The sequence below is a fragment of the Esox lucius genome, chromosome 14, assembly GCF_011004845.1.
Source record: "Esox lucius isolate fEsoLuc1 chromosome 14, fEsoLuc1.pri, whole genome shotgun sequence".
In the NCBI taxonomy this organism is placed as follows: domain Eukaryota; kingdom Metazoa; phylum Chordata; class Actinopteri; order Esociformes; family Esocidae; genus Esox; species Esox lucius.
In genome coordinates this window covers 7,309,713-7,336,566 of record NC_047582.1, presented here as the reverse complement: position 1 = coordinate 7,336,566, position 26,854 = coordinate 7,309,713, and the positions used below count along the sequence as shown (strand labels likewise).

Here is a 26,854-nt window from a genome sequence, read left to right as displayed (position 1 = left end):
ATCACAAATAAAGTTAAGCTGTTCTAGTAGGATTTTCTTGACATTTTCTCAGTTGCATCTCAGAGCAAAAGCCATGGTCCGCAGAGAGCTTCCAAAGCATCAGAGGAATCTCATTGTTGAAAGATATCAGTCAAGAGAAGGGTACAAAAGCATTAGATATACCAAGGAACACAGGGAAGACAGTAATCATCAAGTGAAGAAAATATGGCACAACACAGACATTACCAAGAACTGGATGTTCCTCAAACATTGATGAAAGGACAAGAAGAAAGCTGGTCAGGGAGCCTTCTAACAGGAACTGCAGGTATCTAACAGGTATCTAACATTAAAGGAACTGCAGGTATTTCTGGCAAGTACTGGTTGTGTATTACATGTGATAACAATCTCCCGTATTCTTCATATGAATGGGCTATGGGGTAGGGTTTCTTACAAAGAAAAACATCCAATACCTGGCTGAAGGTATCAAGTCCCTGAAAGCATGTGGGAAAATGTGTTATGGTCTGATGAAACCAAGGTTGAACTTTTTGGCCATAATTCCAAATGTTATGTTTGGCCTAAGAACAACACTGCAGATCACCCAAAGAACACCATACCCACAGTATTGGGGTATTTCAGTTTGTTTTTTTTTTTTTGATTTCAGTTTGTTTTTCAATTGAATTGTTCAATTTATAGGTCACATTAAAGGTGAAAAAAGTTAAACATGATTTATCTTTGTCTCATTCTTTTACATCACAAGATCCTGGCATTTTAACAGGTTTGTTTAGACTTTTTATATCCACTGTATAAAATTAATAAATTTTTATATTGTTAATCTGTAACATTGCATGTTTATGCTAATGACACAGTGCAATACACAACGGTTCTAGGTAGGTTGGTACTAAAGGCAAATAAATCTAAGTACATGCTATTTTCTGGGTCACAGAACCTAAGGATGATGCTAAAATGACTAACCTAAATTGTTCATTCATAATACATGATGCTCCTTACAAATACCTGTCTTTTAAAACACTTGTTAGTGAGTTGGTGAAAAAACTTTCATGTAGGAATACGTCAGCATAGAAGAAATATTGTGCAAGAAACTTGTATGTTGGTACTGTGACATAGTATGCATGCCTCAGCTTCTGTACCTAAAATTCTGGATGAAATCTATCATTCAGCATTGCGTTTTATCACTGGTTCAAAGTTTCGCACTCCTCACTGACTGTTATACTGTATGCTTCCGTTGCCTGGGAGTAACTGACATCTAGAAGAGCCAGACATTGGTTGATATATATTCAAGGATATCATGCAAAAACATCCTGAGAATCTAACATAACAAATTAGCTGGAAGAACAGAAGTTACAAAACACGCTCTCAAAACTGGATTGTGTTAGAGATACTGCAGGCATATTCAAAACTGGGAAAACTGCTTTTTAATATTTTGCCACACACTCATGGAATGCCATTCAGAGTGATCTTGATTTAAATGTTTTAGTGTCTATAAGACTTCAAAAAATGTTTTTGTGTCAACTGTGATGCTTTTCTTAATATACGTTTTATTTCAATTTTGCATGTGTTTTTACGGCTGTAGTACATGGCTCAGTTGTAAAAGAGACACTGGTCTCAGTTGATTTCTCTGTATAAATAAAGCTAAATAAAATACATAAGCACTGCAAACAAACTTCCAATATATGTTTTTTTTTTTTTTATGCACAGAAAGAGAGAAGGCCCATTTCTCTGTAATCTCAAATATTTATTTTAATATTAGGTCGTAAAACCCATATTTTCTCTCTCTGTCTCTCTGTCTCTCTCTCTGCCTGTCCTTATTTCTCTCGCTCCCTGTTGTAATGAACGATACCAGCAAAATCAAGCAATAACTGGTCGGTATTGTCAGTGTGAATAATTATTTTGATTTTATTTACGCTCTTTTCTCCTTACCTCCAGTTCCTTTGTAGTCAGGGGGAAGAGAGCTTACCAGTACACATACTCTCAGTTGAACCATAGCCCTGCTTCTATCACTGGCCTTGATCCCTGCTTAGCTTTGAGCCTGTGACGATGCTGATCAGAAAGAAAAACTCTTCAGAAGGTCAGACTAACTCTGTCTCCAAGTAATGTTTACAAATAAAGTATTTTGGTGAGCCTGAGGTAACTCATAAAAGATTAAGGTGCTTGCCCTCCATACAGAGCAAATGCTTGGAGCTTTCAGGTAGCCTAGTGTATAGAATGCTCAGACTGAAGTAGAAAGAGATGAGAAGAACATTGAAGGAACAAGGAGAGGGAAAGGCAGTGGTACGGGAGAGAACAGAACTGGAAGAAAAGGATTCTGTCAGTACTGACCCAAAATTGGCACAGGGTCAGCCCCTCTGCCTGGCCTTCCCTAGGGGAACCACTGGGGAGTGAAATGGAAGTATGAGCTCAGAATGTCACTAAAGGGCTAGGAGCTGGAGGGTGACTGCTAGGCAACATTCTGACCGATTCTCCTAATATCTCTGCCCTTTTTGCTACAACAGTTGATAGGGAAAGGAACTATTATGTGGGTTTTAACAAAAAAAGCGAATTCTTTCACATCCACTGTCATTCAAGCGCTGCTGACCATAACCTGCTGACCAAAATAATGTAAAACCGCAAAAATAGTTATTTTCAACCACAAAGTGGTCTTTTCAACAACTTTTTAACCAACTTGCCTTGTGCTTAGAGTAAATCTTGGAGATCACAATGGGTAAGGAAGGGTGTTGCAACATCACTCTCAAACCATGATGTTTAGAGCAAATGTACGTAAACTCAAGGACAGTGGAATAATACATTTCTTATTTAAAGCAAAGCCTTTTACAAATAAAAATAAATTAGCTGAAGCAAGGGACGTATCGTTCTTATTATTACTTTAATGATTTAATGTTGCAGGTGGCTGAAAAACAGCCAGGTTTTTGTTGAACACGTGATGATGATGATAATGGAGATTGACAGATGATTTAGGTCAGAGCCCCGTAGGTTTGTTAAAATTATACTGGTGTGCTTTCACAAACAGCATCAACCGGCTCAACTGCATCTACAATGTGGTATCGTACAGATGTTTAGTGAGTGGTAGTGAATGACTGGATTTTAGTTGCCACACCTGTGTTATTCCCCAGTCCGTGTACTAAAATGCCACCCTATTCCAATCAGTCCTTGTCAAAAAAAGTGCACTAAAAATGGAATAGGGTGGCACATTAAAAATGCACACCTGTTAAATGTTCCTACTTTGATTTGCCCTGACATTCATGAGGGAACACAGAAAAGAATATGACATTATGAGCAATAACAGCAGATGTTGTTGTGAATGATCACTGTATGAATGGGAACCAAGTGCAGCCTAATCTGCAGCAGAAAGGTTGAATATTCTAGCTATTACAGCAAAGTAGGACCGAAGCTAACAGAAGACGAGAGCACAATTGGACATACTAGAAAGACTGCCACCGTGACAGATATTTGGTCCAGGACCAACTCATCTATAATGACGACAAGGCTCTGTGATGAATGTGTCCATTTTGAGGGTGCCAGTCCTTTGAAAAATTTGGCCTTGAGCTAATACAGATTCGCGTGGGTCAGAACCAGAGATAGATGGACTGCCTTTTTTCTGTCAATTTCCTGCTTAAATATGTCTCTCTCCATTAATAAATCTAGAATCATGACTGATAGTTCACAAAAAAAGACCAAAAAAAACAGCGTTACCCTCCGTTATCTTTGTGTAACCTTGACTTCATAAGATCCCATTCATGACTCGGCTTCTCCAACACACATTTTCATAAATGACAGTAAAGAAGAAATATGAGAGTGATTCATCCTTGCTTTCCGCTTTCCCCTTCCCTCAGTCAGCCACTGTGAGAGACACCACCTCTCTCATGAATCATAATGGACAGTCAGCTTTGCAGGGAAATGTGTATGCCACGCAGACATTTGCACCAAATTGATTTTATTCACTGGTTTATGTTCTTCACAATACAAACAACCAGCTCATTGAAAAGGGATACATTCCGATGAGGCAGCGAGCTATGTGCTGCATATGAAAAACGGAAGCGCTCGGCGGGTCATTTTACCAGCCAAATATAGATAATTCCTACTCCAGACATGTTTCTTACTTGATCATTAAGCTGTCTGTTTGAAAAAGTGAAGGTATAGTAGAAGTGGAAGAGCACTGAAAAAGCGGAGGAGGAGGCACATTTTCTGACAACTGTGTAGCTCATTTAGAGCATGATGCTTGCAAGGTCAGGTATTTTTGATTTCCCACTTTGGGGCAGTAGGAAAAAGTATGAAAATATATGCAGTCACTACTTTAAGTCGCTCTGAATTAGTCTGCTAAATTACATAAATATAAATGTGTGTGAATTAGTCTGAAACCTGAAGGCTCCCTATTGCCATCAAGCACTACAGTGAATATGTGTACATTTGGAGGGGAAAATATGAGGCATACCACATATTACCACTTTGAGGACACATTTAGCTGACTCACAGAGCCACATAGGTCATCTCTCTTGACAGTTTCCCTGCCGATTCAAGGTAAATGATTATGCTGGTTGTATATAGTATGACAAAAATGTCTACTGAAAATGTGGTCATGATTTTAGAGCCGACTGATAACTCTGTTTGGATTTTAAATAATATCATCACATTTAACATCACATTTAGAGTTTCAAAGAGACTCCATACATCACAGTTAGTATTCTAAAGAGCCTACTGACATCCTACTTACAGAGTCTAAAAAGCTGGTTTGCATCACAGTTGGGACTGTTAAGAGCCTACTTAAATCAATCTTAGGATTTAAAGAGCCTACTGACACTGCACAGTCAGGTTCCAACATCCATTTTTGCATGAAGACAGGTTCAGGAAAACATCCCTTTGATGAAATCTGATCTCACAAAGCAAGTGACAGTCACAGGCAACCACTAACAACATGCTGTACCCTAACAACATTTAGTCCCTGCTTTCATTTGTTATTTCACACAGGTTTACAGTGTATTTGGAAAATATTCAGACTACTTCAATTTCTCAATTTAGCTGTGTTAGAGACATACATTTTAAATTGATTAAATATATAATGTTTGCCATCAATCTACACAAAATACAATACCCTTTGAGGCAGCTTATTCAAAATGAAAAACTAAAATATCTTGTATAAATAAGTATTTGGACCCCAAATGGGATCAAATTGATTATCCTTGAGATGTTTCTAGAACTTGATTGACACATGGTACCATACTTCACGGTGGATGTCAGAGCAAAAACCAACTAATGAAGTCCAAGGAATTCTATGAAGACTTCTGAAATCCAAGGAATTCTTTAAAGACTTAGGTCAAACATAGATCTGGGAAGGTTATAAAAAAATGCAAAAGCATCATTGTGAAATGGAAGACGGTTGGAACAACCAAAACTAATTTTAAAGCTTTCTGTCCTGCCAAAATAAGTAACTGGACAAGAAAGACCTTGTCAAAGGAGGTCTCCAAGAACCCAATAGCCACTTGAACTGAGCTTAAGGATTTCTCTGCATGGATGGGAGCACATGCCAGGAGGATAACCATCTTTGCAGCACTCCATCAATCAGGGTGTTATAGTAGAGTAGCTAGATGCAGGTATTCCTGAGTAAAAGGCATATAAGAGCAAGAAGAAAAACATTATCTGGTCTGCTGAGAACAAAATAAAACGATTAGACCCAAATGCCAAGTCTGGAGAAAACAATATTTCGCTCATCACATGGTTAATGCCATCCCTACGGGGAAGCATGGTGGTGGGAGCATCATGTTGTGTAGTTGCTTCTCAGCAGCAGGGACTGAAAGGGTCAAGATTGAGGGAAGGATGAATGGAGTAAAATACAGGGAGGACCTTGAAGAAAACCTGATTCAGAATGCACAGTACCTCAGTCTTGATCAAAGATCTTCCATCACAAAAATAACCAGAAGCACATAACCGAGAAGATGGTACTGTGGCATAAAGACTAGTTTGTGAATGTCCGTGAGTGGCCATAGCCTCGCAAAGCCGCCTGATCCCACAACTTTACACATATACGCTACATATATATCAGTCTGGATTAATTTTTTAAAAGTCTTCAGGCATCCCAGTAAAGATGAAAAACTGTCCAAATGCAGGTGGGCCAAGCTGGTAGAGGCATACTAAAGAAGACTCAAAGCTGTGAGAGGTTCCAAAGGCACTTCAACAAGTTAGGAATAAAGGCTCTGAATACTTGTGCACATCAGATATTTCAGATTTTTATTTTCATTGAACTGGTACCAACTTTCAAAAGAATTGTAAAAAAAAAAACAGTCTCTGGAATAGGGGTGGGTATTGGCAAGTACCTTGCGATGTCACGATACACATGCTACGATTCAATACATCACGATATCACAACTGAATCCCAATACTTAAGAAAACCTCAAATGATATAGGCTATATACTTGAAAGGACAATCTTTAGCTAATCCCCATTAGCAACTCCTAATGAACCCCTAACTTCTAAATTTAGACCCCAATAGAATTCTAGAATGCTGCTGTTGATTAGTGAAAATTCGCAAAATAAATGATATGTTCTCACACATTCCAAACACACAGCACAAAGACCAAAACCAAATTAAAATTACAAGTTTACTTTGTTTTAAAGAGAACATACTCTTCTTTAATTTGACAAAACATTAATGTAACTTGGAATAATATAATTTGTTTTCTCCCATTAACAATAACATTTTTTAAAAAAAAGATTGTCTAAGTGTGCATAAAACGATATATTGCAACGAGATTGAGCAAGCAGTCAAATTAGGTCCGTACAGCTGGTCGTAATGTACGTGTGATCATAATAAAGTATGCACAAGGCAAATCTCAAGACATACGAGTTTTTATAAATGATAAAGGGAAGAATGTGGCGTACATATTGTAACGGCTAACAGGATGCGGTTGTGTTGACTGTTCTGCACGGCAGTGCAAAGCATCATGGGACTAGGTTATTAGTGTTGTTAAGTGTTTAGTTTAAGTGGGTAAATTATGTTCTGTTAGTGTTTTTGTTATGCATTTACGTTACCTAGAATTTAGTCCTGATAATGTGCTCATGTTTATTTACATTAACTTTGTTACATTTGTTACCATGACTGAAACACTGGGTTAGCTTGATGACCTCTATGTATCGTGTGAAACGGTTGAATGAACTTCCACAGAGTTCTATGTCTCTAGTTCTTCGGCTTTTTTCACGTAGCGCGCTACAATATTTTGGCAAAACGGAATTTATAGCCAGAACAACACAGAAAAAATCGAACTCAAAAAGTTGTGGCCGCTTTGGCGCAAGCATTTTGAGTTAGGCTATTAATACATTTAAAAAAATAAAGTGAAATGACAGCATCCCCTCTTCTGGTTTCTTCGACGACATCCAAGGGAATACACTAACAAGCTTTTATCAGGTAGATATTGTGGTACAGAACTATTATTGTTAAAGAAACACGCCCGTTCAGCGAGCACTACAGTAATTTAAGACGACTGTCGACAGCATAATAAATAAACAAACATCGATTCTAGACATCAGAATATATATCAGAAATTATTGTGGAAAAAATAATCGCGATTTTACATTCAATCGTTGTATTGGCACAGCACTACTCTGGAATCAGTTCAGAGAGAGGGATGTTCATTACAAGTGGCAGATCTGCCGGCAGGTTAACATTAAGGAGCCACCACATCAGACCCTACTGACATCCCAGTCATGAGGTCTTAAAAGCTCCCTGAAATCTCAGCATACATACATAAAAATGTTTAGGGATAGTAAACAAACAATGGAAATATATTGGAAATGCGTGGATGAAAGGTGCCTTGAGGGAAAATGGTGAATCTCCTCACTGCCTCTTAGCAGAAATGTATGTGTATTTCTCACTCTGTTCCCAAATTCTCAAACTATTCATTGATGCAGTGAAATTCAGTTTAATGTCAGTTCTAAAGCCAACTTTGCCATGGCAGCTTGTTCTGACAAGCACGTAAGATGTTTAGCACAACAATGTTTTCATATCATAACCATGTGAATTTGACACCATGTTTTTACAATACAAAATAATTTCGTATTGGCTTCATCAGCTCTGTTAACACTTTAAATGGCATAAACTGGTCACCGACAGCGTGTATTAATGAATACTTATGGCCAACCGCGGACCGGGCATCCGGAACACCAGGAGAATTCCTGATGGACCTTCCAAACTGTGCGGCGGCGGTGAGCGGTCCTGATAAGAAAATGGATTTTATTTCTTTGGTCCCGGCCCACATTGTTTGACTAGGGCACTGAATAGGGGTTGCCCGGGCCTGCCTACCAGGCCCTCTCCTACTGCCTTGGCCCTTTTGTCCATCCTTGTCAAGGCAGGCTCTCACTGAAAGCCCAAACCATTCCCCACATATGCTGACAGAAGGGAAACGTTGATGTGATTGAAAAAGAATAGATAAGCACAATCATAAATATAAAGGTAGGGTAGAGGAAGCAGCTGCGTGACAAAAGAATCACATCCCTGGAGTTCAGATGCAGCCAAATGTTGGAAATGAACCGACTGATCCACAGTGGTCCTGCCACCACACCTGGTTATACTATCTCTGCTGCTACAGTACAATATAATAACCCCTGATAAATAAAAGCTAATTGGCTACAATAAACAAAAATAAAAACCCTATATAGTGCTGGTGGAATGTTTCATGAGTGTTCCATATAAGCACATCAGTATTCCTAGTCATATGAAATCCATAGATTAGGGCCTAATGGCTTCGGAGTCTCTTATGGTTTATATTTTTGTTCAGTGCAAATGACTGTAGAATGCTAGCTGCGTAACACGATGTCTGCTAGACAGTTTGTTGATTAATGTAGGCAGTAGCCATCCAGTCATTTCAAGTCTCATTACTAATCTTTCTTTGAATATACACTTGAACTTGTGTTCTTAAAAGGGATTATATCACTATAATTTATAGCTATTTTACCAGAAATGGATAGAAAGCATTACTTGGTTTTTGCTCCACACTCATGATAAAAAAAAAATGTTGTGGTGTTTTTTAAAATGTTTACATTACATTCAATTGGTTAACGTTTTTTTTTGATGGCCTGCTACTTACATTAGTCAGTCCTTGATATAACACAGCCACCTTTTTACTAATTATCAATTCATTCACATCCAGGATGATGATAAGTCCAGGTCAAAGGTAGTGGAGGAAGAGTTAGGGAGGGTCAGGATGCCAGCCCTACTTTTGATTATTTCAAGAGACCCAGTTCAGGTTGTCTAAACATGTTTGTTGCAGTGCAGTGCTGTCAAATACTTCACTATTTTCACAGAGTGAAACCATCCAGTCCTCTCTGAACAGCCTTACAGTGTTCTATGTCGCAGTGAGTATTCTATTACTCTTTTTCATTCTAGGCTTCAGATTATGACATGTTTAGTCGTGATGGCTGAGGCTGTCTGTATTTTAGACTGCGCTATATGGTTTGATAGCCAGACAGTGTTTTATGTTTTATTGAGTATAGCTTCTGTGATGAAGATATGAGGTGTTAATGAGATGTCACTGGTTTGTACACACACTGACGGGGGGGGGGGGGGGGGGGTGACTTTTTGGGTCACGTTTTAATCACACATTTCATTTCTTTCTAACTAGCAGTCTGCCTTTATTCCATTCCCTCAATGTTTTAACTCCCTACAAGTTTTTATTAATTCCTGAAATGTTTTCATTCATTCCCTCAAGATGTCACCTGTTGATGTGACATAGCTGATAAGGACTACTGCTCTTCTAGCCTTTTAAAAACATAACCACTGCTATAGTACAGTATGTTTGCATGAAATTTAAATGCGTGTGACCGCAATATTACAAGAGCTCCATAAATCTGGCCTCCGTGGGAGAATTTATTTTTAAATGTAATTTAATTCCTTAACAGTTTTTTTGATGTATTTTTCCCACTTGGATATTGTGGGTTACTGTTTGTAAATAAAGCTGAACAACGTCTGATTTGATGTGTTTCATCTCAAATCATAAAATATCACTGTCCTGGGCACAAAATCAAAGTTTGTGGGGAATAATGGCCATTTTCTATACTTTTGAGGCATAAGCAATTAGGAAGTAACACTTAATAACCAGCAACAAAAATGTTTTCTTTACACAGTGTTTTCATTTCAGGCTGTTAAGCAAAAAAAGGTCAATGTTTTGAAAGGGTTGGTGGACCAGTAGAAGAGTACCTGTTGCGTGTGCAATAGCTAATGGGCATCCTAATCAAACATAACTAGAAATGCATATTTAAGCTAATCTTTTCATATATCGATCCAAGTTACTTGAACTCTACTTGACTAAAATGGTATTGAAATACAAAGACATTCTTAACATATTGAGTAAGAACACAAGATCATCCTCAGCATCTCTGATGCATTTCCTGTGCTTGCAAGGCTATTTTATTTAGCAATTACATAGGAAGCAAGAACATTTCCTGGGGTACCCCTAATGGTAAGATTCAAGCCCTAATGGTAAGATTCAAGCCCTAATGGTAAGATTCAAGCCCTAATGGTAAGATTCAAGCAAATGAAAGTAGAAATTGGGGGGATAAAAAATTTGCAGAATTAATTTAAAAAAATTGGGAATTAATAAAACTAATCTGAATTTATAAAAATAAAACAGAGAGAACAGATTAGCATGCCATTTTCTATTTTTATTTTACCATGACCCCTATGGTGCTCTGTACCCATTGTTATGTGTGACACTAACATTGTTATTATTGTGTCAAGTGAATAAATCAGTGGTTCAGAAGACAAAATAAGAGTGACAACTTCTTCTAACCTATTAAAACAGAGAATCCTCCCCAAACAGCCTGAACCTCAGTTTGACTGGGATTGTGATTGGTGGTTATCTGTCAGAGACAAGGTGAGGTCACTTTTAGAAAGTACTTTTAGCGTGGTACTTCAACAGGGTGATCATGAGACCGGAGTGCACCTTTATCTGAGTGACGTTGTGATGAGGACAGGGCTCCTTGTTTGGTGAAGTGTTCTTTTGAAACTTTACTTCAAATATCACCAGCTACACTATCTAACCCCCTTTCCTACTCTTCTCAGGTTGTGACTTCAGTGTTGATTTATGTTCAATGAGCAGCTTGTAGAGCACTCTCTTCAGGAAACCAATAAAAAAATAAAAAGTACTGCAAATAAGCCAACATAGTATTTCATTTTACGGACTGAATATAATAATGCCATGTTATCAATAGAATAAAGGCTAATACAAATGTTTCTGTCAAAGGCAAATATCGGCCAACCGAATAAACGCTTAAGCTCTACAGCACAGCACACAGGACTCATGGGAGAGTAGAGCACCACATATTGTGGGTGTGAGTGCAGTCCCTTCACAGAGCAACTGGGTCTGTTTGAGGTTTCTTGCAAAATGGCACATTGTTTCCAATAGAGTGCATTGCTTTTCACCAGAGTCCTTTGGGACATGGAAATATTGACACAGTGTTATAATGATTATTAACTATGTTTTTAATGTTAAACAGGAACTTTCTAGTAAGAAGTTAATGGTGTGCTTTCTGTTCTGTGCTGTGCATTAAAAATGTGAAACTTGAAACGAGAAAAGTAGTGCATTACACAGGAAAACGAGAGTCGTTTTAAGACTTGGGCTCGGAGCTCCATGAGTCTGGAAAGCATGACTAGTGTGGGTGTGACTCACTTCCTCTATCTGTCTCACACTCAGGGTATAGGACTGAGGTGTCATGGTGTAATCTGCAATTAGGCTATTAGGAGAAGCGCTTCACTGACCCGGGATCAGCTGTGAGAGAAGATAAAAGCCCTTAGAGAACTGGTAATAGGCCTAGAGGGAGAGAGGGGGAGAAAAGGAATGTGAGGAAGAAAGAGAGAAAAAGGGAGTGAGAAGAGGGAGAATAAGGTAGAAAGGGAGAGGTAGTGAGTAAGAGATTGAAACAGAGGGGGAGATAAATGTGGGAGAGATGGAGAGGGAAAAAAGATGGGGGAGTGAAAGCAAGGGTACTGAGAAAGTGGGAGTGAGATCAGAAATGAAATAGAGGGAGATATAAACAAGAAACCAGATAAGTCTAGTTCAGCTGGCCCGCAATAGAAAAGTGTTGCCATTTCGAGATTCAAACCTGGGTCACCCACATGAAAGGCTGTGTCGTTAACCACTACACCACAGAGCTGTACATCTGCCAGGTGTCAATATAGCCTCTTGTCTCTATCCTGAACAAATCTTCTTTTGCCACTGGCCGTTTTAATAGTTAATTGGCCATCCAGGAATGACATTTAAATTGACTAATGTTTCTTACTAAGTTTACCTCCACCACAAATAGCGTCTATGTAGGGCGTTTGCCAGTGGCCGTTTTAACAGCGTATTAGTCAGTAACAAGCTTTACCAGTATCTACTAGCTTACTGGAATAAGAATTTAGCAATTGCTAGGGAGCCTGACAAACTTGTTTTTTTCTTTCATGGCAAAACAACATACTTTTTTCGTTCATTCATGATCGACATTTGCACAATAACTATCAATAAAGGCGACGATAACTTACTTATTCATCAGGTGAAAAGACAAGAGAATCGTGTAATCTACCAGAAATAATTAATAAATGTCATTGCTCTCAATATATTCAAACTTAGGTCTTCCACATGAGAGGCACAGTCTTCAACCACTACGCCACAGCATTACACATTTCAGCAGTCGCTAGACTCCATTGAGGATTGTGTTAAACTGACTAACGTTTCTTATTAAGTTTACCTCCACCGTAGCGTCTATGAACTTTACTGTTTTTGCCACTGGCCGTTTTAACAGCTTATTAGCCAGTAATAGGCTTACTAGTATCTACTAAATTCCTAGGAATAATCATAAGAATTGAGCAGTTGTTAGCGAGACTGAAGATGAACTTTTCCATGCCAGAAACAGTCGCAATTTAACCGTATACAGTTTCAATTAAGGCTTACTATAACGTAACTACTGTATGTTGTAGCCAGCAAATGTGTTTGTCTATCCTGACCCAAAATTCTTGCACGGATGCAAACTTCAAAAATCCACCAGAAACAGCCCCAATATAACAGTAAACTGTTTTATTTCAGGCTTACTACAATGTAGATACTTATGGTTTGAGCCAGTGCAGTCAGTCCGTCAGTCAGTCACTCACTCAGTAAGAGACATTCGCTCCACTCACGCAGTAAGAGGAAGCAGAGAGAAAGAAAGAATGAAAGATACAATAGGGAGTTAGAGAGGAGGAATGAGGGATTCAGTGCAAAGACTAAACTGTGTTAATGTCTCTAGACATACTCGAACATAATGTGAATTTCAGTGTTATAAAGTATTTTTCCCAAGACCTTCATCAGAGTAAGACTCAGGGAGGCTTTCATTCCTACACATCCAGGATTTCAGTGAGGATGACAGACGTTCCAGTACCTGTCATGCTTAAACACATGACAGATCACATCATCAGTGATCAAATGAACCAGGCATTAATGAACACAGCGCACATTCTGTAATCCTCATGACTCAGTTGTTATAACCTAGCTGACAGCAGGTATTCCGTGACTATGGCAGTGTTATCTAGTCCTGATGACTATCCCTGGAAACAACTTGTTGCTGCTGCAAACTCCACAGCCGGCTGGATAACAGCACTGTCCTTTTTCAGCACAGAGTGCCGTAGCACATTCTTCATCAACTCTTCACTTTCTCTGTTCGTGACAAAACCACAATGCTCGTACAAAGTTTCATGTTAATGAGAGTTCAGGGAAGCAGGATTATCTTCCTCTTTCAACTCTGAGTCCTTTTCTGTCTTTTGATAGTGAGCTTTTCATTTTCCCTCGCCCTCACCCTCTCTCAATCTCTCTCTCTCTGCTTAATCTCCTCCCCCTTTCTCTCAATGTTTTCCTCCATCTCACCATTACTCTCTCACTTGCTCTCTCTCTCACTCAGACACACACACACACACACACACACACTTAATTTAGATAAACATCACAGTTTGAATGTACAGTATACATTCAACTTAAGTTGCTCATCAACTTAATTCTTGATCCAATATGGAATACAATTCATAAACATAGCTGGGTTTTATACAATTAACTGTAAAGGACACTGCATTCACACATTAAAACACATGAGGGAAAATGGGTCACTCAAATTAGCAACTATAAACTCAAAATATAAACCGGTCGACGGGGTCTCCAGCTGAGAGCTACTGAGGTTCTTTCCTCGGCTACATCGCCACGCTCGCCTTTGGAGTGTTCACTCTCTCTTTCGCGCTCTCTCTCTCTCGTCTTGAGGGTTTGACAAAAAAAATTCTGCCGCGCTCTGATTAAGCCTGTCGCTCTCACAGACCCTCCACAGATAAGAGGATAGTCTTGGAATAACTCAGGGATACTCTAGTCCTTATACAACACACATTAGACTGCAAGATAACCGACATGTCTCCTATGAACGCCACAATCAGCCAGGGAGACCTTCATCTGACGGCTGAGGTCGAGGGCAGATGCTCACATGAAGCCTCGCCTCAGGATATTCCAAGGATACACATCTTACAAAAGACTCAACACAATACGTACAACCACACAAACAACTTAACTTGGTAGACCTCGACCTTAAACATGGCGGGGAAAAGCTGAGTCTCTTACCATCTGAGCCACACAGGACCTTAACGTGGCAGCGGAGGGCAGACCCACTCCTGAAAACAACAGACCACTAACCCGACTGATTATACGCTGGCAGTGCATGATGAGTCAGCGACCTGTTTGAAGATCCATGCTGTCAATGCTTCAAACATCAAAGTCCTGGGCCAGTATTCAAAACCAACCACAAGGTGGGCTACCTTTGACAAGGGCCCAATGGGGTATATATTTAAAGAGCCCCTATGTACTATAAATGGAATAGAGCGCCATTTCAGATGCAGCCCTGTTCTCCATCTGCAGTACTGAAGAACGAAAGCAGCAGCCAGCTGATAGAACACAGCTGTCTAGGTAAGCCGATAACAAGGTAACATGAGGACAGAGACTTTAATAATTCAGTATAAACATCATGCGCTTGTCAGTCAGGCCAGTGTCGCGTGTTTTCATAAAAAAGTGTATTCCCGTCAAGCTAGAAGTGGTCATAATATTGCCGTTTGTAAATTTGACGATTTTATATATAATGTCCAAACATTTGAGGTTCAGGTTTAGGCAGTGCTTGCAATGAGATTGCATTGGGTCCGGCAAGATTTGAACAATATGTTTAGGCAGGGTCCTGCCTGCTGCGCCCTCAAGATCTTTCCAAGTGTGTCCTACATTGCTCAGCAGCCTTGTCTATTGTTCAAATTGTGCACTGCGAGCTTATTCCAGTGGAATCTCTTTAGGCTAATGGGCCATACAAAAAGTTATTGGACAGGGTCTCATGATGTTGTAGTTACAACACTGCAAAACAAAATATATTGCATACTGACATTTAATCACAAAACAAAAATAAAACATGCTTATGTCATTGAGGTTTGAATTCATAGCAAGCTTATATCAGAGAATTGTAAACTTTGTAAATTTGAAAGCAATTACATCATGTAAAAACTCAAATGTTTGCACCGCAGGGCAAACTATATAAATATATAAAATCTCACAACTAGGCACCATCTGCCGATTTTAAAATACAGTATGTCTCCTTTGGTTTGCTGTCATTTTGTAAAATCTCCATTATGGATAGGAAAATGTCCCCCAGCAATGAATCTGCAACACACACACACACACACCATACCATCTCTCAACAGCAGTAGAACTGTCTGTATATTATCATACCACAACGTAACCGGCGTGTGTGTACACTAGCAGGCTAATTGTGTAAGATAGGAAGAGGAAGGCTGTGTCCTCATCAGCACAATATTCCCTGAATACTGCACTGCTTTTGACCAGAGCTCTGAGTGCACTGCATAGGGACTAGGGTGCTGCTTGGGTCATTAAGGGCTTAGGGTGCACTGAGTAGCAGAACAGTGCAGGCGGTGGACTGGAGGACCATGGCCTTGCAAAGTTTACAGCCATCTGCTCCAAATACAATACAGATGCATCTCATTACAGCTCCAACCACCAAACCTCCCTCTTTCTCATACACACATGTGCAAGCTCAGTGATACATGCTCCCACGGAAAATACACACAGGATATCCATAATTAAAGTGCCATTGTAATAGCTGGGAGAGAACTACTTGCAGATGACTTAAGGTTCAGCATTTGTGTCCAATTCAAAAACTCCAATGGTCCGTTTATTGCGTTGATTTTCTGTAGATTGTTAGAATTGATGCAATAAACATGTCTCCCTCTCCTCATTTCAAACATACACCCACACGCGCGCACACACACGCGCGCGCGCGCAAACACACACAGTGTGCCGTGTGGAGCCAACTGGACCGATCGTCTCTCTCTCTCACACACACACACACACACAAACAAACGCACACACAAATGCACACACAGGGGAGATATAAAATTTGATTCCAATATTACACATACCAATTCGTGGGACCCTGTTCAAAAGGATTTCAGGGTATTTTACGCAGTATGGTTCAGCCTGTATGTGGTTAAAAATACAGTCGTTGCACTATCTGGACATTGGTCATTTCGACCTATTATTTTGTGTAATGGCAAGGTTTGTGAAATTACTTTTCAATTAATTGTATATCTTGTTGTAAACACAAAAGCGTGGGGAAAAACTAATATAAACACTTGATTGCAGCGTTGGAATAGTAACAGCTGCTACATTTTAGTAGCCTGCTCTGCCCTGGTCTGCAAACTCTGGATAACCCAATACATGTTTTCGTTTTGACACACTCGATAGACTTGCAGCGATTTCTGTCAAGTGAAAACCTAATCCCCGACGGATATACCCACAAGGCTAAGGGAAAGCTTGGTTTAATCAATGACAGAGTGGGCAAACATTTTCCAAGACATATTTTAACACCCGGCCCAGATTAACACGCTTGGCAGGTTTCTGAATAAGTACTGTAATACGAGGACTGAAATTCTGTCATAAAAAGTGGTGTAGGCTAATAATATCCCTTGTCAGTGCAGACATAATAGCAGTAAAACATAAGCCACTGTTAAAACATCCAGATTATGAACCAAAGAATGCTCTAAAAAGCTTTGACAAAAAACTTAGTTGTCTTTTTTATTTCAGTACAAGAATTTCCACTCCATCACTCTCCTTGCACTCAAGCAGCAGGTCCGCATCCCGAATGAGTGCAGAAAACGCGTGCTCACCTTTTCCAATAGACCCATAAGAGCAACAGAGAAGGACTGCGAGATGCAAAAACATTCCGTGGTTTCTTCTGGTCCACAAATCCATTTTCAGAACGGAAGGATGCTGCAGGAGAGACCTTTCCTGTCCTCCTCTAGTCCCGTAAATGATTCGCGCGCGTATTTGTGTGTTGCCTGTGCGTCCGATCTGTGCTGTGCTCTGCTACTCACGCAATCCGGTTGGTGCGGAATCCGACTTGAGGAGGAACAGTTGAATGCATTATTTGCGTGGACTGCTCAGAGAGAGGGAGAGAAAGAGAGATACTGAGAGAAAGAGAGGGAGAGAAGGTTGTGCTAAGACTCACACCTCTTCAGCTCAGCTTACGTTAGTGTTTAGTAGCATAGGTTTAAAGTGCCCACTACGCGTTCAAGACCAATACGCGGTCCGAAATTCCTGGACTGATGTTGTATGCTATTTATTATACAAATGCAGACGAGTGACGAGTAAAAGAAAAATCTGAATAAATGACTGGAGGAACATTGCAAATGCAGATGCTTCCATACAGGTGTACTGTATGATACAATTAAGCAATTAACATCCTATAATGCTCTGTGGCATTTAAAAAAATTATGGCAAGATAAAACGATCTAAAAGACTGAAATATAGTTCATTACTGGATTCTAGGTTGACAACACCGCTATTCACAGGGCATGAGAGATTGAATGGTTTGATGAATGTGAAAATTATGTGAATCATATGCTATGGCCTTTGCAGTCACCAGATATCAATCCAACTGTTAACTTAAGGGATGTTTAGGATCAACATGTTAAAAAGGTTTTTCCTTAAAACGGTCACCCGTCTGTATGTTGACAACAATTAGACAAACAATTAGCTTGAACAATTATTAGAAATCGAAAGGTGAATTTGGTGGCATTGCAAGATTAACCCAATGAATGAATTATCTGATATCACATTTATTTGTCCACATTTATCACTAATAGAGAAGGATAAATAGAGGACGCATCCATATGCATGTTAGAACATGGATGGTGCTATTGAAGGCATCCACCATTTAAATCTAGTAAAATGGGTTGGAATTCCAATTTCAGGCCAGCCTACTTGTGTTGAATCTACAGTATCATGCATAAATAAAGGGATTTGGGGACCCGCATGTATTAGATGTATTCCAAATACTAGCCCACCTTAATCAAAGTAACTCAACCATGCCAAAATTATGATTCTTTCACTCCCCACCATTGACCAACTGATCACTCCTGGTAACAATAATTTCACATATTCCACCGACATATTCCACTACCTTTATACTTTAAAGGTTCACTGTGGGAGAGCAAGCTGTTGACAATTCCAAAAGTGCAATATAAAGACAAATAAACACCCATTGAAATCATGTATAAATGTGCAGACATACAGTTTTGTTTGTTTTTGTTGGATTGACATTGAAAAAGATCAGCTTTCATTCAACAGTAACACAACTGGAAAATAAAGCACATCAACACCCAGAATCTGCAACAAAGACACTGTAAGATTTTTCAAAAGCAGTAAACCTGAGGACAATGCCATGTTACATGAATGAATGAGGCAGTGGTATTTTGTGAAAAGAGGATATACGCTACCGTGCTAAATACATTCAATATATTTTGTATGGAGTAATGAGTTAATAAACAGTTTGATGTATAAGGTTCTGCAGAACTCCACTTCTGTTACACTGTTTACCAGTCAATATCTTCCTGTAGGGCTTTCATTTCAGAAATCAACTTCCGCAGAACTATCTGTCTATAGAATCTACCATCAGGCCCAAGTTTGTCAAACTCTTTGTGGCAGGGATCTGCAAAACATGACCGTGTTCCACTGTGGACCATCCCTTTTTTTAATACAAAAATATTTTTTATTGACATTTCTACTAACCTAACACATCAGTCATCAGTCATAACCTGTTGCCAGTTTTTCTTCCTTGTTTCCCAGTGTCTGTTCCAATATTCTTGTGTACCAAACCCCTGCTTGCAGATCAAACCAACTCTCCCGCTAATCGTCTATCTGTACCCTTGTCGAGATATCTTGGGTTCCAGACCCCTGCCTGTTTATACTACATGAGCTGTTGCAATAAAAACCCTGAATGGTTATTCCTGCCTCCTATGACTGCATTTGTGTCTACTCCTGAGTTCTGACGCATGCATTGCTTTTTATTGCGATATTGCCACAGTCCCTCTTAACATGTCCTTCACAGCTTGTGGGTCATAGACAGATGCAGAAGACACGGTGAGAGTCATACCTTTGATTTCAAGGGTCACAATAGCTGGTGACATATTGTAAAGAAGCATCACCCAAGCAGAGACACCCCAGGCAAATTTGAGTCATCTTATAAAGTACTTATTTTTGCAGTTGTTGTGACTTTTCTGTTATAAATTTTTGTGTTCACAAACTAAAAGGAAACTCCATTGTTTCTCAATATAATGTTGAATGCAGTGGTGGTTCTAGCAAGTTTTAACTGGGTGGCATGAGGTTCCAAATGGGGGGCAAAGGTCATTTCCCCTAGACAAATTTGAATGTAAGTGAATTTGTTTCCCGCAATCTGGTGATTTTTATATGCATGTGAATCTCATAATAAAGTACATTTTCTATGTTGAACACAACCTATTGATTTCTAAAAGTATAAGCAACTATCAGAGATAATATTTATAAATCTTTTCACACTTGCTATAAAGACTCATAATTACAGTATTTTTGCCAAAACACTTTTATTTATCATTACTTAGCGTACATGAGACATGAACTAAGCTAGCAGGGTATAAGCTGTAGCTAGGCTGTGAGCTAGTTATGAACAGTCAACCATTGCTGTTGTCATTTAACATTTCTGATGTTGTGAACATGAAGTTATTGACTTGATTAACGTTAGCTACCTACTGGGTTTAGCTACGTCGCATCATCCTTACCAGTTACCACAGATTTGGAAGCTACAACAGAGGTAGTGCGTTTAAAACGGGCTAATTATTCCGAGATGTACAGTATGGTAGTAATTACTATGAATGGCTGTACTATCCTTTATTTTCCACTGCTTCAGTGACAGTGACACATAACGAGTAAAGTTAAATTGTGTTTGTATGTGCTGAACTGGTCAATGTAGCTAGTACTTGTTTGAAAACACCTTACCACATTACAGAGGATGAGACAAAATAGCAGCCACATGGTTTTTCCCGACTGTGCCGGGTGGCTGGCGCAACAATTATTTTCTTTATTCAGGGGGCCAAGGTGATTTCTAAACTGGTGAGTAAAGAAATTAAGACTTACTAAGGGTTTATATCATGAACTTGTTGCACCATTTTCTTTTTTATATTAAGTGCCTACAAATAGGGTGGCAACTGGTATGGCAAGGCCTTTTTCATGGGTGGCAACTGCTACTCCCTGACCACCCTTGCAGCCACGCTTTTTAAAAGAAGAAGTTATATTACAATCCTTGCAGCTGGGTATCTTTCTACTGCCATAATGCCTAGTTCTGCCGTAGTTGAGTCCACAAGTCCTCACATTGTTTTTTTTATTACCAGTGAATTACTGTCTTTGTGTCCTCACCTTAAGCCAGGTGCTTCAAAGGTCCATAGGTCCATGGTGCACAGTAGAGGAAGGTTGCACTGATGATGGCTCCGCATTCACTATGCAGTTTTTTGCTTACTACTGTTTGTATTGTTTTTATTTTTGTACATGCTGCACTGTTGTTTATACAGTATGATCATCAAGCACTTTTGGAAGTTTGTTCATTACTGGATACAGATTTCTCAACTTACTGGAGCAGTTGCTGCGACTCTTTTGTCCTGCTGCCAATTTGTATACTAAAACAGAGGAGAAAGAAGAGAGTCAAACGTGATGGTAGCCTATGAGGACGCCGCGCAGGACGATCAGGGCGCCAACGATGGAAGTCGGCGAGGAGCTCCGGATCAAGAACGTCCACCGCCGGCACCCAGCAACGCTCCTTCGGGCCATACCCCTCCCACTCCACCAGGTACTGCAGGCCCCTCGATGTCCAGAGGGGGCGGAGGGACCTCCCGCACCTCAGGTTGCTGGAGGGGACCAGCCACCACCGGCCTGAGGAGAGACACATGGAACGAGGCGTTAATCCTGTAATCAGGGGGAAGTTGTAATTTATAGGTTACCTCGTTCATTCTCCCCAGGACTTTGAACGGCCCCACAAACTGCGGACCCAGCTTCCGGCAGGGCAGGCGGAGAGGGAGGTTCCGGGTCGAGAGCCAGACCCGGTCGCCCACAGCGTAGACTGGGGCGTCGTTACGCTGGCGGTCAGCAGCGGACTTCTGGCGAACCCCGGCGCGCCGGATGTGCCGATGTGCTACGGACCAGGTGTCCTCAGCGCGCCGGAACCAGTCGTCCACCACTGGAGCCCCAGTCTCGGGCTGGCTCTACCAGGGTGCCAAGACCGGCTGGTACCCCAGGACACACTGAAAGGGAATCAAGGAAGTGGAGGAGTGGCGGAGTGAATTCTGAGCATACTCTGCCCAGGGCAGGAACTCCGACCACTCCCCCAGCCGGTCCTGGCCAAAGGACCGCAGGAACCTCCCCAGGTCTTGGTTCACACGCTCCACCTGCCCATTAGCTTCAGGGTGGAACCCAGAGGTGAGGCTGACCGAGACCCCCAATCGGCCCATAAAGGCCTTCCAGACCCGAGACGTGAACTGAGGGCCCCGGTCAGAAACAATGTCCTCCGGCACCCAGTAGGCCCGGAAGACATGGGTGAATAGCGCCTCTGCGGTCTGCAGAGCCGTCAGGAGACCGGGGAGGGGAAGGAACCAGCAGGCCTTTGAAAACTGGTCCACAACAAGCAGGACCGTGGTATTGCCTAGTGAGGGGGGGAGATCGGTCAGAAAATCAACGGATAAGTGAGACGATGGTCGTTGTGGAACGGGCAAAGGGAGTAACTTACCTGCCGGAAGGTGTCTAGGTGCCTTACACTGAGCGCACACCGAACAGGAGGACACGTACGCCCTCACATCCTTGGCCAGACCAGGCCACCAGTACTTATCGGTAAGGCAGCGCACAGTACGGTCTATGCCCGGGTGACCCGTGGAAGGGGACGTGTGGGCCCAGTAGATGAGACGGTCATGAACATCCAGCGGGACGTACTGACGATCCACAGGACACTGAGGAGGCCCAGGATCGCTGCGCAACGCTCGCTGAATGTCCGCGTCCACGTCCCACACAACCGGCGCCACAATGCACAAGGCGGGCAGAATCGGTGTATCATCTTCCTGCTTTTCACCCGCATCGCACAACCGAGACAGCGAGTCTGCCTTGGCATTTTTCGTACCCGGAACGTATGAAAGCGTGAAATAGAACCGGGCAGAAAAACAACGCCCACCTGGCCTGGCAAGGGTTCAGTCTCCTCGCCGCCCGGATGTACTCCAGGTTACGTAGGTCGGTCCAGACTACAAACGGGTGTCTCGCTCTCTCGAGCCAATGTCTCCAAACAGTCAAGGCGCTAAACACAGCCAACAGCTCCCTGTCACCGACGCCATAGTTGCGCTCTGCCTCACTGAGCTTCCGCAAGTAAAAAGCGCAGGGGCGACGCTTAGGAGGGTTACCTGACATTTGGGATAACACAGCACCTATCCCTACCTCCGAGGCATCCACCTCCACTATAAACAGCAGTGACGGATCGGGGTGAGCCAGAACCGGAGCAGAGGTGAACATTCTCTTAAGGGTGCGAAACGCCACGTCTGCCTCGGCCGTCCAGGTGATCCGGCTCGGCCCACCCTTCAACAAGGAAGTAATAGGAGCTGCCACCTTGCCGAAGCCCCGTATAAACCCACGGTAGAAATTGGCAAACCCAATAAACCACAGCACCGCCTTAACCGTGGTGGGAACGGGCCAATTACGCACAGCTGACATACAATCGACCTCCGTTTCCACCCCACCGGCGGAAATCCGAAACCTGAGGAATTTCTGCCTTAGCGTACAGGCCATGCTCCAACAGCCGCTTCAGCACCCTGCAAACGAGAGACACATGCTCAGCATGCGTAGCGGAATACACAAGGATGTCGTCAATGTAAACCACAACTCCGCGCCCCAGCATGTCCCTAAACACATTGTTCACAAAGGACTGAAACACTGCCGGGGCATTCATCAACCCATACGGCATCACCAGGTATTCGTAGTGACCCGTGGTGCTGCTGAAGGCCGTTTTCCACTCGTCTCCCTCTCGGATTCTCACCAAATTGTACGCGCTCCTGAGGTCCAGTTTCGTAAAGAATCGCGCCCCATGCATTGACTCAATATATTGGGAAATCAGGGGGATATGATACGAATACCGGGCCGTCAGTTTGTTTAATGCCCTGTAGTCAATGCACGGACGCAAACCCCCATCCTTCTTCCTCACGAAACTTGAGGAGGTGGGCGAGGTGGAACGGCGGATCTGCCCCTGCCGCAGGGATTCGGCCACATAGGTCTCCATCGCTGCTGTTTCTGCCTGCGACTGGGTATACACATGACAATAAGGCGGCACAACATCTCCCTTTAGGTTTATAGCACAATCCCCGGACTGATGTGGTGGCAAACGACTAGCCATGGTCTTAGAAAAGACCAGCGCTAAATCAGCATATTCTGGGGGAATGTGCACTGCAGAGACATTGTCTGGACTTTCCACCAAGGTCGCACCAACGGAAACACCTAGACACCTCTCCTGACACCCCTGAGACCACCCTGTCAACACTCTATGCAACCAGGAAATAGTTGGGTTGTGTCCCGACAACCACGGAAGACCCAGCACCACAGGGAAAGCAGGAGAGTGAATAACATGAAATTCAATCTGTTCAGTATGGGAGGGCTGTACAGTCATAGAGAGGGGCACCGTGACGTTCTCAACTAGACCAGTACCTAGTGGTTCACTGTCTAAGCCCGTAATGGACCTAGGTCTAGACAACGGCACCAGCGGAATGCGCAGTCTCTTTGCATAACCACTGTCCATAAAATTCCCAGCTGCACCTGAGTCTGCGCCTTACAGTGCCTTACACTGAGAGTTAGCAGGAAAATCAGGGAAGGCCACCAAAAGTGTCATGTCATTCGCAGAGAGACTTGACAGTGTGTGTGGTCTACTGACATGACTCGGTGTAGGGGTGTCAGGCTTCCTCCGCTCAACCTTTTTCTGCTGGAAACAGTAGGAGGCAGAGTGTCCCTTCCTCCCACAAAAGGAACACTCCCTAGACCGTACCGTCTCCCTTTGTGCGGCGCCTCCCACTTCCATGGGTTCAGGTCTGATGATGGGGTGTACCGGAGGGGGCAGATTATTCCCGGTGCGTCCGCGGGTGGCTAGCAGGTTGTCCAGTCGGATCGCCATGTCGACGACCTGGTCAAACGTCAACATGGGGTCCCGGCATGCCAGCTCCCTACGGACATCAGGCTCCGGAAATGATCAATAAGAGTCCTCTCGTTCCTGCCTGACCCCTCCAACAGGGTCCTGAACTCCAGGGCGAAGGCCTGCATGCTCCTCGTCCCCTGCCTGAGGTGCACGAGACGCTCGCCAACCTCCCTGCCATCGGGCGGGTGATCGAACACGGCCCGGAAGAGGCCGACGAACGCCCCGTAATGGGCCAACTCCGGCCCGTTAGTGGACCAAACGGAGTTGGCCCAGTCCAACGCCTTGCCCCTCAGACAGGAGACAAGGGCCGAGACCCTCTCCCTATCTCCCGGTGAGGGCTGAGGGAGGCGAAATATAGCTCCAACTGCAGCAAAAATCTCAGTCATGGCCCCCCCCAGGGGCATGATCATGTTGCCGTGTTGGTGGAGTAGGTCACTCCCCGCTGACTCCATTCAGGTGTGGTATTTTGTCACGACACAGGTGTAGTGGAGTGTGAAGAAAAACTTCTAGCCAAACGCAGGGAGGTGGCTCTGCCAGGGTGCCCTCTCGGGCTGGCTCTGCCAGGGTGCCAAGACCGGCTGGTACCCCAGGACACACTGAAAGGGAATCAAGGAAGTGGAGGAGTGGCAGAGTGAATTCCTCCACGCGCGTCCTCGTTACATAAACAGAGTAACAGCTATTGGCTCAATCCGCAAACTCTAACAACCAATCAACCAGTACACCCAATCAACCACTGTTGGCAGGTATTCTGTCTTCCTGTGTCATCCTGTATGTGGTATTTATTTAGCTAGCTACTTTTCCTAAATATGGATATTGCAGCTTTGTGTATGCAAACTGCAGGCAGTAACAGCAATAAAGGACATGCAGAGGATTTGTCTGATGAAACTCACACGGAAAACTCATGCAAAACATAAATACACAAACAGCTCTGGAAAAATTAAGAGACCACTGCACCTTTTAATTTTAACCCTTATGTTCCTCACTCTAAACCTTCCTTTTCAACTTTTTTGCAAAGAAAATGAAAAGGGACAGTGGTCTCTTAATTTTTTTCCGGGGCTATACATGGAGAGGATTTCTGTACATATATTTACATTTGTGCACAGTATATTTTCACGAAATATATAAAATTTGTTTCTCACAATATCATAATACAATGTTATATATATTAACGTTGACTATTATGTGTTAAAATAATGAAATATATGAATATGCAGTACTTTAAGCATTTCTCATCAACACATCATGGAATATACCTTCAAGACATTATTTTCTTGTTATAGTGAGTTGAACAAATTATTGTTGGCAAAATGGGGAGCAAACATAACCACCAGTCTAGGCCTTATTGCATTATATTAATTACTGTGAAAAGACAATTATTATATTTTACAAACAAGAGCCTATTTGTAAAACTTACAGTATGTTTTACCATAATTTTTATTAAATACATTGGAAATGCAAGTAAATGCTAAATGCATATTACCAACTATAATTTGTCATATATGTAAACATATTTACATGTATTTAAGACATTAAAACATATTTGAAAACGGCCAAAATCCAATATGTAAATATATTAATAGGAACACGTGTTCAATTTCTCATTAATGCAATTATCTAATCAACCAATCACATGGCAGTTGCTTCAATGCATTTAGGGGTGTGGTCCTGGTCAAGACAATCTCCTGAACTCCAAACTGAATGTCAGAATGGGAAAGAAAGGTGATTTAAGCAATTTTGAGCGTGGCATGGTTGTTGGTGCCAGGCGGGCCGGTCTGAGTATTTCACAATCTGCTCAGTTACTGGGATTTTCACTCACAACCATTTCTAGGGTTTACAAAGAATGGTGTGAAAAGGGAAAAACATCCAGTATGCGGCAGTCCTGTGGGCGAAAATGCCTTGTTGATGCTAGAGGTCAGAGGAGAATGGGCCGACTGATTCAAGCTGATAGAAGAGCAACTTTGATTGAAATAACCATTCGTTGCAACCAAGGTATGCAGCAAAGCATTTGTGAAGCCACAACACGCACCACCTTGAGGCGGATGGGCTACAACAGCAGAAGACCCCACCGGGTACCACTCATCTCCACTACAAATAGGTAAAAGAGGCTACAATTTGCACGAGCTCACCAAAATTGGACAATTGAAGACTGGAAGAATGTTGCCTGGTCTGATGAGTCTCGATTTCTGTTGAGATATTCAGATGAGTCAGAATTTGGCGTAAACAGAATGAGAACATGGATCCATCACGCCTTGTTACCACTGTGCAGGCTGGTGGTGTTGTGTAATGGTGTGGGGGATGTTTTCTTGGCACACTGTAGGCC

The 26,854-nt window shown here is 42.1% G+C and overlaps 1 protein-coding gene across 1 annotated transcript in view; it reads right to left on the bottom strand.

Moving 5' to 3' along the window:
* Positions 1–17,529, bottom strand: part of cntnap3 (contactin associated protein family member 3) — a 149,865-nt gene extending 132,336 nt beyond the window's left edge. Inside the window, exon 1 of the mRNA XM_013137048.3 lies at positions 17,183–17,529. Within this exon, the coding sequence (XP_012992502.2) occupies positions 17,183–17,267 (85 nt within the window). The 5' untranslated portion in view covers positions 17,268–17,529. The remainder of the gene's footprint in view (positions 1–17,182) is intronic.
* Between the last annotated feature and the right edge of the window lie 9,325 nt (positions 17,530–26,854).